Raw genomic sequence first — 12,078 nt, 5'->3', positions numbered from 1 at the left:
AGTCTGGCATGCAAAACAAACAAACAAACTCTCCAATCCATTGAGAATGATTTCCTTTTGGGGGGATCACAGCCTGAAGTGCTCAGGCTAACTTCTGACTCTGTGCTTATAGATCACTCATGGCAGGGCTTAGAGGACCAGGGGAGCCAGGATTTGAACCCAGGTTGACTGTGCAAGACAAACACCCTACCTAACAGCTGTAGTATTGCTCAAGCCTCTTCTGGTTTGTTTTTAATTTTTTTAAATTTTTTTGGGGGGGTACCAAATTACTTTATTTGAAGGTCTGATACAAATCAAAGACTGAAGTAGTTGTTTTGGATTTTCTAGAAAAGGTAAAGGTCACCCCCAACATGCAAGCGGTGCCCCAGGGAACCAGGTCACTGTGGCTCCAGGAAGCCAGTGCAAGGCTTAGCTCTCGCTGTGCCCCAGCGTGTGCTTGTCAAACAGACACTCTGTCATGCCCGACTCAGGGGCCCCATCTTGCGCAAGTTGGTTCCGTAGTCACCCAATTCTTTGATGGACTTCACCAGCTCGTCCAGGGAGTGAGTCTCCAAGAAATCACACAAGTGTGCGTCATTTTTGTCCGTGGCCAGTTTGTGGAGGTCCAGTAGTGACTGGTTGACGCTTTTCTCCAAGTGCAAAGCGCATTCCATTGCATTCAGCCCGTTCTCCCAGTCATCGCGGTCTGGTTTCTTGATATCCTGCAGGAAAATCCGGCCACCTCGCTGGTTCTGCAGCTTCATCAGTTTCTCAGCATGTTCCCTCTCCTCATGGGATCCGTGAAGAAAATATTTGGCAATCAGAGCCACATAGTAAGATATCGACAGGTAGACGCAGGAGGCATAGAGCTCCAGGTTGATCTGGTGGTTGACAGCGGCCTCCGAGTCCTGGTGGTAGTCAGGCGCACCTGCCAGGGGGACGCGGTTGTCATGGCGGCAGCGAGAAGGCGCGGAGGAGGAGGAGGAGGAGGAGGAGGAGGAGGAGGAGGAGGAGGAGGAGGAGGAGGAGGAGGAGGAGGAGGAGGAGGAGGAGGAGGAGGAGGAGGAGGAGGAGGAGGAGGAGGAGGAGGAGGAGGAGGAGGAGGAGGAGGAGGAGAAGAAGAGGAGGCGCGGCTGCTGCTGCTGCTGCGGTGTTGGTGTTGATGGGGTTCGGCCGGGGCAAAGCGGGAGTGAGCGCCGGCTTCCGTCCAAGCACTGTTGCAGCAGGAAACCAGGGCGCCTCTCTCTCCTCCACCGAGTTTGTAATTTTTTTTTTAATTTAAAAATAATTATAGGGGCCGGAGAGATAGTATAGAGGCAGGGCATTTGCCTTGTATGCAGAAGGACAGTGGTTCGAATCCAGACATCTCAGATGGCCTCCCAAGCCTGCCAGGAACGATTTCTGAGAGTAGAGCCAGGAGTAAGTAACCCGTGACTGCTGCCGGGTGTGACCCTAAAAACCAAAATTAAATAAAATAAGAATGATTTTAAATTGCAGGGCCAGCGCGGTGGCGCAGCAGTAGGGTGTTTTCCTTGTCTGAAGCTGAGCCAGGACTGATCGCGGTTTGATCCCCCAGCATCCCATCTGGTCTCCCAATCGAGGAGCAATTTCTGAGCGCATTGCCAGGAGTAACCCCTGGGCGTCACCGGGTAAGGCCCAAAAACAAATGAACAAACAAAAAAACGATTTTAAATTTAACCACCATGGATTACAAAGTTATTCATGCCTGAGCTTTAGGTGTACAATTATCCAACAATAGTTTCTTCAACAGTGTCCACTTCCCTTCATAAATGTTACCAGTTTCCCTCCTGTCACCCAGTCTACCTCTAAGACACACACTTTTTTTCTTGTGATCTACAATATGGTTACTGATAGGTCATCATGTATATATCTTGTCTTTGCTTTTCAAATTTCTTTTTTTTCTTTTTTAACTTTTGTCTGGGAAAGTACTAACTAGTGCCTTATCTTCCAAATCACTAATCTGTTTCTCAGCTTTAATTAATCTATTGCTGGAAATTTTTCTGATCTTTTGTAGTTTTCACTGCAGACTTAGATCTACAACTTGTTTTCATCTTTCATAAATATTCTCATCCATAGATTCAATTTGTAATTGAATGAGCCTGTTTGTAATCATTACTTTAAATTCTCCATCTCCATGCTTTTATTTGCTTCTTTGCAATCTTCTTTAGAGATTTCTGTCTTGCTTTCAATTAGGATGTTTCATGGTCTAATTTTGTTAGTCTACTGTACTACTTTTTTTCTGGCCTTGTAAGAAAGAGGTACCATTCCTTGGAGCTCAGGAGCACAGTTCCCTATGACGGCCCAAACTAGGAATTACAGATGAGCCCATGTACCCACACTTCATTGTATTGGTGGGGATAATGGATTATGGGTTATTGGCAAGTGTTTTAGTTATTTGAGTGTACTGGTTCGTAACGATCATTTTAACTTAATGTTGAATTGAGCTGGTATTCTCTCTCATCAGATAATTACTCTATCTCTATAATCTTATTCTTATGGTTGTCCTTGTCTGATTTTGGTATAAAGCACTGATTTTACAAAATATATTATTTTATTTTTTGTTTTTGTTTTTGTTTTCTTGAGCCACACCCATGTGATGCTCAGGGGTTACTCCTGGCTAAGCACCCAAAAATTGCCCCTGGCTTGGGGGAACCATTTGGGACACTGGGGGATAGAACTGCGGTCTGTTCCATGGCTAGCGCTGGCAAGGCAGACACCTTACCTCTAGCGCCACCTCACCAGCCCCATACAAAATATATTTGAAAAAAATTTACTTCTCTTCATTTTTTAAGTTTAAGAAGTAAAGCTGTGAATTCTTTGAAAGCTTGCTCCACTTCTAGAGTATATCTGTCTGATATTAGCCTTTTGTTTGGAGGAAACTTTTTAATTACAGACAGATTCAATCGCTTTCCTAGGCATTGATCTATGGTCTATTTCTTTTTTCTTGATTCAGTCTTTTATGGTTTGAGGAATTTTTTGCATTTCTATAGGTCTTCCAATTATTGATATATAATTCATTTTTTCATAATTCATGTGTTTGCATGTGCACAAGTGATTTTTTTAGCCATATCTAGTAGAGTTCAGGGGTATTTGTGGCTCTATTCTCATGGGTCACTCCTGGTAGAGGAGTATATGTGATGCTGAGGAACAAACTATTCTCTCTTAACCCCTTTGTTATCTCACTAACCTCACTGCCATATATTTAATGATAATCTCATAGATCCGTTCTATTTTATCAGTTGTAATTTCTCGTCCTCCATTTAAAAAATATTTTAGACTTTTTTGGGAATGTCAAGTAAGCTATTTAAAAATTCTTAGTTTAATTCACCTTTTCCAATGTCTTTTTTATTTCTTTCTTTTTTTTTTTTTTTTTTTTTTTTGCTGACATCATTCTCGCCCTTCTTTATTCTTCATTTTTTGCTCTTTTCCTAGCTCTTTTTTAGGGTAGTATCAAACTGTTTTGAGTTTGTGTATGTTTCTTGTTTTGTTTTTGGGTCACACCCAGCAGCCCTCAGGGGTTACTCCTGGCTCTGCACTCAGAAATCACTCCTGACAGGCTCCGGGGGGCCATATGGATGCCAGAATTCGAACCACCATTCTTCTGCATGCAAGGCAAACACCCCACCCCTGCGCCATCTTTCCAGCCGCGTTTATGTTTCTTAAGGTCACCTATATTGCTATAAACAACCCTCTTCAGAACACTTTTCCTGCATCTGATACATTTTTTTTATTTCTCAGGTATTTTCTAATTTCATCTTTGAATTCTCCAATGACCAGTAGTGCAATCATTAATTTAATTTCCACATATTTAGTTTTCCCCAGTCTTCCATATTTGACTTCTAGTTTTATGTCTTTGTGTCGGAATAGATGCTGGATGCCATTTCTTCTTTGAGTCTTCTTATAACTTAACATGTGGTCTGTTCTGGAGAATGTGTATTATGCTGCTTTGGGATGAAATGTTCCTTATGTACTGAAGTCCATCTGGTCTAATGTGTTGTTTAAGATCAATGTTTCCTCATTGATTTTCTGACTAGATGATCTGTCTATAGATGTAAGTGGGGCATTAAATTCTCCTATTAGTGTATTGCTGTCAATTTCTCCCTTTAAGTCTGTTAATAATTTCTCCACATATCAGGGGCCCACGATATTGGGTGTATATTTATTACTACACCCTCGTGTTGGATTAATCTTTATCAATAGATGATGCTTTATTATATATATTTACATATACCAAAGTCCTTGCTTCAAATCTATTTTTTGAAGAAGTACATCTAAGTACTTCATTTTCATTTCCTTTCATATAAAATACTTTTTACAGTAAATTTTATGAGTATCTGGCAGAAACTATCTAGATAAGCCTTGCTTTTTCTTTTTAAACCCATTCTGACATGCCATACTTTGGAGAATTTAATTCAATTATATTTACATAATTCTAAATAGCTAATTATCACCATTTTTTAATTGCTTTTAGACTGTTTTGTTTTTTTTTTAATTTGGTTTGGTTTTTATTTTTTGGTGTTCCTTTCTCATCTTGTTCTCTTACCATGTAGTTTGCTTTACTTAGAATAACTTCACGATTTCCTTGTTTTTTACTAGATTTTTGCATTGTGGTTGTCATTAGATATACCATCCTATGTATATGACATCCTATTTTAAGTTGACAGCAACTTAGCTTTGTACTACAGCTGAAACTACTTTTAATTCCCCAATTTTTATATTTTGACATCTAATTTTTCACCCATGTGTTTTTCCTATTAAGAACTTTTAATATTACTGCTTTTGTCTTTTAAATGTCATTTTTTTTAGGATCTAGCTTTCTGAAACTTTTAAATATATTTTTGATTACAACTGAGTTTTTTTGTATTTTATAAAATTTTCACTACCATTTCCAGCTTAAATATGGATTGGCAGTGTGCAAGACACACCCTACCTACTGTACTAACTGTCTGACCCACACCTCCAGTTTTCCATAGTGATTACACCAATTTACTTTCCATGAACAATGAACTTGGGTTCATTCTCTCCAACTTTGCTGCATTTGTAATCTATTGAATAATTGTCATTCACATGCCTTCAGTGAATTGACACCTTGGAACAATAAGATTTCTCTGTTGATTAGTGATATTGAGTACCACTTAGTGTACCTGCTTGCCATTCATCTCTTCTTCGGAAAAGTGTCTATTAATTCTTTGTCCACTTAAAACAAATTTTTGGGGGACTTTTCTGAAGTTGGGTTCATATCTTGAATTTTACCTCCTCCCACATACTTAATGTAGTTTGTAAATGCTCTTCTCATTTCAACAATTTCGTTTTGATGATGATATCGTAAGCTGTGAGAAGCTTTGAATTTGACATAGTCCTCTTAGTTTAAATTTTGTTACTTGTGCTTAGTATGTCATACCCCACCCCTCAATGAAAAAAAAAAAAAAGCAATCCAAAGACCAAAGTCAAGTATTTTTTTTTTTTTTAGGAATTTTATGGGTTTAGTTCTTATATTTGGCTCTTTATAGGAATCTGATCTTAAACTTTTTAAGGGATAAAATCAGAAAAGTCATCCTAAAGGCTGATATGGTATACTATATTTATCTGCCTTCAGTGATCCAAGACTTGGGTGTACCAGGTTCTCTGACTTACGGACTTATGTCAATCAATTGCTTTTAGTCTTTTAATGGCTGCATTCGATCATGTATCACTGTCATGTATTAGATCATGTATTTCTTCAAACACACATTATCAAGAACTGCCTCTCATTTGATTCACCGGAAGTGTTGTTTTATCAGTGAAAGTGAACCACAAGCTTTCATTTAGACACTGCCACTCACAATGCAAAAGACTCGGTCATCTTGCAGTGGTCTGCATCCTTAAGTTGACTCATGATTATGACTGGGATCAAGTTGTAAATGGAGAATGGGGGATTTCATCTTTCACATTGACCTCAAATGTTGAGTCTCAACTTTATTTCACAAAAAAAAAGTGACTTACACAAACTAAGTTTATCTAAACTTATAAAAGACACAATGAGCCTTCTTTAAGTCAAAATGAGCCAATTAAGCTAGTCTTTTCACTGTAGTCTATACTATGAGCATTTAATTACATCCCTAAAATAAAAAATATTCTAGTTCACTCAGGGATGGTATTTTTAAACCAACCAGTAACTAAATATCTAGAATATTATTTTAATAGTTTAGTGAGATCTAAGTCTAAGTTTTATTATGCATTAAAATAACTTGGAAACCATTTACTGATTAAGATAACCTGGAAACCATTTGCTGACATGGACATTTCTAACAGGTTCCCAAATGGTGCAATGCAAATGCTAATGTTGTTGGTTTGGAGTCCACATTGCCAAGCCTAAAGTATATGTCTTTTTCTGCATTAGCTACCTATACACTGCCCACCAAGGCAAGATAGGTTTCTGGCAAAGTGTGTCTTGTGAACTTTTCCTAAAAAGCTAGTGCTTTCCAGGAGAAGGGTGTTAAGAGTGCAAAGTTGAACACTGGCTTGAGTCTGTCTACCCAAGGTACTCTTAAGAGTCTTCCCGTTGTTTTACACCTTCATCCTATGTATAGGAGTGCTGTGCAATCCTGACAAAGACAGACCTATACTTTTTTTCTGTAGGGCATGGATATTGTCTTCTGGATCATCTTAGCTGGGTACGGAGTCAAACAGACGGAGATGAAACTTGTGGTAGAAAGTTCTTCATGTTTCAGAAACCAGTCAGGAAAAAAAATCACTCTAGTTCATATGGTTAACTGGGACTCAAACACCAAACAGATGTGGTAAGCTACAGGAAGTTTAGCAACAGTGGAAAGATCCCTGAGGATACTACTTGGGCTAGAATGATGGAGGAGGCAGTGTAGCCAGAGGTCAGAAGCCAGAGACTTTTACTAACAGAAGAGCTTCAGGGGGCTGTTGAAGACTCCTAGAGAACCCATCTGTATGCAGGCAGGGGGTGTAGATACCTTGAAGATGTAGGTAGGGGAGACTCAATACCTAGAAGCCAGATGCTGTCTTTACTTAGGACTCTCACTGTGTCTACCTGCAAAGGCAGGGCCATATACATGCATCCTGAGTAGCTGTAGGTTCCTTTAGCAATAAAGCCAGACGACAAAGTAATTTCTAACTAAGAATGTTTGGTCTATATTGACTAGGGGCTACCATTTGAAATCTGAATGGAATATAGCTCAGTTCTCCTATCTCCAATCCTGTCAGACCTGTCTTTGCTATGGAGCCTCACACTGTCCCTGCACTGGGAGGACTCAAAGCACTGACCATAAGATATACTGTTACTATCACCAATCAAGCTTGGTTTGGCAGTAGATGGTGGACAAGGTGAAGAACTGCAAGGCAATGAATATTTTTATGATTTCTTATCACAGGAATAGGCCTTTGGAGTTACCTGCAGGCACTCGTTTTTCATATAGGGTATAGCGACAATTAGAAAAATGTGGACCTCTCATTCATGTGAACACTTTACATAACCCAGACTTTACAAAAAGGAGATAATGTGCTCCCAGAATGAAAGGGACAAGTAAGAGGTTACCAAAACAACAGCCATGAAGCAGCAAAAGAACTGGCTTAAAAATGATTTCTTGTGCTATCACTGAAATTTCAAACTATAAATTTAAGTTTCAAAACAATCTTTATTCTGTTTGAAGACCTAATACAATGCATAAAGCAACTGAAAACAACAACACATAGCTCCATCGAATCTTCAACAAAATGTCAAGGAGGCACACCCCCCACCCCCCAGATGCCTTGTAAAGGCAAAATTACAACTGACCATGACGTCCTCCCTCTCGTCAAAAGACCAACTTTATTTCAACAAGGTCATAGAAACAGATTTGTAAAAACATTGAACAGATCATAGCTTTAAAAAACACACATTAAAGGAAATATTTTTGTTTTGCTGTGTCTGTGTGTGCGCACACACGTGCAGCACGCACAAGTTATTTATTTATTTATTTTGAATAGCAGCATCCTGGGCAGCTAATGCTATCTCATGGTGACAAGTTTATTGTTGAGTTGGATAGTGTTTCCAATGGAACCAATTCTGTTCCCTCTGTACTATTAATTATGTAACTGGGATTTTCAAAAAACAAGAAATTGGCATTTTTGAAACTGTGTCCCAAGTGAGGCATTGTACTTAAGACAAAGAAAGAAAAAACTGCCCCTTTCTAAAATGAATCTAAACTCACACTGCAGGGTCCGTTTCCAACAGACTTGGATATCATGCATAGCAAAAGCACAGCTGTTAAAACCAGCAGCACTTTTCTCTTAGTAAGGAACCCCAGTAGAACATCCTAAACATGTTACTAATTCATAACCAGCTAAATGACAAATTCTGCACGGGACAGCTCACAGAAACTCATTTGACTTGACACACTGACACATAAGGATTTCCAAGTTAAGCACATCATCCAGACCAGCTCCCCAATAGAGTTAACTTTTAGAAACAGAAAATTGCCAAAGAATGATGAACTTCTCACTTCACTTGCAAACAATTTTCACCTTTGTAAAACAGAACAAAGCAACATCCAAGGAAAAAAACATTCCAAACACACACAAGAACTGTACTAGACATTTGCTTGTTATGTATTTGAATTCAACTACTGTGGATCATTTTGGCTGAAGAGTATTGGAAACAGTCCATGCACATATACATATATACATATATCAAGGGCCACGGAGTTGTCGGATGTTGTAAATGCATGCCTTTTACCTTTCCATGTGGTTATGACTTCTCTTGTATCTAGTATCAAGCTCCCACAACTAAGCCCTAGGAGAGAGAGCCCCTTATAGCTTAGATTCTGGCTTTTATCTTTAGGATAGGACACTGGGTAGGAAAAGTCAGTGCCTGGATAAAAGCCATGTATTAGGAATGCCTCTGCTGTATCCATTCATACTTCTGAGCCACTCAGATAATGCTATTGGTAGAAGACCATCGGAGTGAACTCAAGTCTTAGCCAGTCAAACATCCACAATGGCAAAGGTGGTGGGCATACTACAGAGTCAAAAAGGCAAAAAAGCAGAGGTGTAATATTGTAGATATGGTGTGATTCACTGTTACAAAGTATGATCATTCTGCCTTTGCAATTCGGAGAAAAATAGTGCATTTACGCTTGTGAGATGCAAAAATAAGGCAAGTGCCCCAAACACTGTCATCTTGCAAAGAGTGTCAAAAGCAGAAACAGTAATGAAACTGTAACTTTTAATGAAACAGTCCATCTCGGATCTTAGGTTTTGAAAGTAAATGTAAATTATTCATATTCAATAAACATAATGGATGTGTTAACAAAAAGTTGGGGGGACAAACAAACCCTAGTTTACAAACATTACTGTTAAGAGTTGTAAATCAGATCTTGACTAAAAGCAGAGAAATTATCACTGTCTGGAGATGAGTGGGAGATGGTCAGATCAGTCCAGTCAAGTCTGAGGACCTGACAGTCTGGCTGTAAGACTATTGCTCTTGAGTATGAGTAGCTTCATATAAAGGAAAAAAAAAATACATTCTACAGTTGATTAAGTCAGCTGCTAGGCAAATTATTTTCCCCAAAAAATGTCTTAAACAACAACATTTAAAAACAAACAAGCCCACCCCAGTTGAAGTGAAAAGACATAAAGCTGTGAGGGAATCTAAAATGAAAAAAGGAAAAACTGCAATTATTCTATGCTATTTTAATCTACTAGGGCAGAGTTTATGATTGCAATTGCTTTTCAATTCTCCCCATGCAGTTTCCAACGAACACAAGGCTTTGCATATGTAAACCAGAGAGATGGACCCCTCATTCTGCCCTCAACTAGACCCCTTGAAGAACCCCTATCTTTTCCCATAGTGAAGTATACCACATACAGTTAGTCTGGATGAGAAGAGAACTTTATGACCATGACTTCAATGAGGTGGTGTCTATTTACTTTCAGATCAATCTCATTAGCTCTAATTAGGCTGAAGGGAAAGCTAGAAAAAGAATACCCAACTTCTTCAAACCTCCTATTTTTAAAATGAAAAAAATATCGGTTGCAATGGTAGTCTAGTGCTCTAAAAAGACATCTTTATAAACGTTGAACTATATACCTTTCATTCTGTTCTAAACATAAGTGACCAGGCCCCTGCAGTTAAACTTTCTCCTACTGAAATAACTACTGACCAGCTACACTGTGTTAGTTACAGGAAGCTTGTAATTATCCTTAATAATAACTAGCAGATCAAAGTGGAAAAAGACTAAAAAATAAGCAACTTCACTTTGCAGTTACTTCTCTGTAATTGCGAGAAAGAGAAAGTGCATACCACATTCCCACCCTGCTCCCGTATGCCCCCCTCCCACTGCTACATACCCCCCCCTCCGTAGATTCAAGAAGTTCACAATTCTTTATGAAACAAACATTGCCAGGTACCGTATTTAAGAGACTTGAAACAACATTGTTGAACTCAGTGATCCTTTGTCATATCCATATATCTTTCTCTTTTATTGAATAAAGCAGCTTTGAAGCTTATTAGGCACTGCCCAACAAAACATTTAAGTCCAAAAAAAAAATCTGTTATGAACTTTTTAACCTTGGGCTAACAGCCAAGTACTCTGTACAAGAAAAAAAACTGTAAAATATTTCATAGTTTTAATTCTGAAGCCACTTTTTTAAAAAAAAAAACTGGCATCCTGTACATTTCTTCTTTTAAAAAAATAACAAAACAAATATTACAAAAATTCGGACAACCATTATTTTCAAGCAACAAAAATTGGGGTGAGGGAAAGCTTATTCTGAAGGTACATTTAAAACTGAAATAACAACTTAATGAAAATTAGGAATTGCATAGCACTGTGAATTTTAGCCTTCAGCAAAAAACAAAACAAAACAGAAGCTATTTGGTATTGATACAAATCCATCTATTGATAGTTAGTCATCCAATATTATGTACATATTTTATATACTGAATGTCATTTAAGTCCTGTTTTCCGAGCTCTATTTTTCTGTTGGTGGATGGTTGTTTTTGAAAAGTTTAAACAAAACACTTTCTGGCACTTTGCTACTCCGTCTTCCCTCTGAACATCCAAGCACTGACGCTCTCTCTCCAAGTGTCCCTCCTCACGAGCAGATGTGCCTTTTTGCTACATGTCATTCTTGGTTAGAAAATAATCCACAGTGCGATGTGTCTGGGTCCATCGTGCAAACCCCACCCCCTCCCCCCAGGTTAAACCAGGCTGGACCTCTCGACCCCAGGCCAGAGCTCTTCAGCCTGTCTTGCCCTCCAGGCTCCCAACTCTGAGCTGGTAAAAGCTTCAGAAAGCATTTAACAAGCACCATGGTTAAAGGCCTCTTTGTCCCTGCACACAGAGATTTTTGCATTTCTTTTTCTCTTGGTGTGGTTGTGGCTTTAAATTAACCCTTCCCTCCCTCAAAAAAGTAAAAACGAAACAAAACAAAACAAAACAAAAAAGAAGAGTAAGGAAGGAGGATAGCACTCCAGGTCAGAAACTATGGTCAGCCGGCCCTGGCCCAGCGCTCGCTTGGCCGCAGATCTTCCCTGACGGCTTTGGGTCGGAGAAAGCGCGAGTCTCATCTGAAGGCAGACGGCTTGGATTTCCTCAGCTCAATTCACAGGTCAGGCTGGAGAAGGAGCCCTGTGTTTTCCAGAGGTTTCAGGGTGGTTGAACTTCAGGAGAAAGATCTGAGGGCCAGCGCTTCATCGCCTCTGCTGTGCATATACCGGGTAGGCTAGTGTGACGTTTAGGGAGTCGTTGTGCTGCACCAGGGAGGTGTGTTGGTAATGTAGCACCAGTTCTTTCAAGGAACCGTACAGGTTATAAGGCTCCGCAAAGCCGTAGCCTGTCGCCGTCTTGTTGATGACACAATGCTTAACTTCGCCGTCCACCCTAGTGAGGAGAGAGGAGAGAAATGCTTTTTGAGCTTGCGCAGACATCACACACAAGAGCCCATGAAGTTTTCCACAAAAATCACCTTCACAAAAAAGGACCCTCCACTTAGGCATCCATGGCTCTGTCACTCCAGGGCATGGGCAGGTCATTCAGCTTCAATGAGCTAGATTATAGTTTGTCTTTATAAAGTATTGTCCAAGCCACA

General features: G+C 39.5%; 1 protein-coding gene and 1 pseudogene across 1 annotated transcript in view; both read right to left on the bottom strand.

Moving 5' to 3' along the window:
* Positions 1-245: 245 nt before the first annotated feature.
* Positions 246-931, bottom strand: LOC126001533 (ferritin heavy chain-like; annotated as a pseudogene).
* A 6,692-nt stretch (positions 932-7,623) lies between these two features.
* PIK3R1 (phosphoinositide-3-kinase regulatory subunit 1) overlaps positions 7,624-12,078 on the bottom strand; it is a 79,024-nt gene continuing 74,569 nt past the window's right edge. Inside the window, 1 exon segment of the mRNA XM_049768837.1 lies at positions 7,624-11,870. Coding sequence (XP_049624794.1) covers positions 11,681-11,870 — 190 coding nt within the window. The 3' untranslated portion in view covers positions 7,624-11,680.

The sequence above is a fragment of the Suncus etruscus genome, chromosome 2 (genome assembly GCF_024139225.1).
Source record: "Suncus etruscus isolate mSunEtr1 chromosome 2, mSunEtr1.pri.cur, whole genome shotgun sequence".
NCBI lineage: Eukaryota > Metazoa > Chordata > Mammalia > Eulipotyphla > Soricidae > Suncus > Suncus etruscus.
The sequence above is the reverse complement of the archived record's forward strand: the minus strand, read 5'-3'. Positions and strand labels throughout refer to the sequence as shown.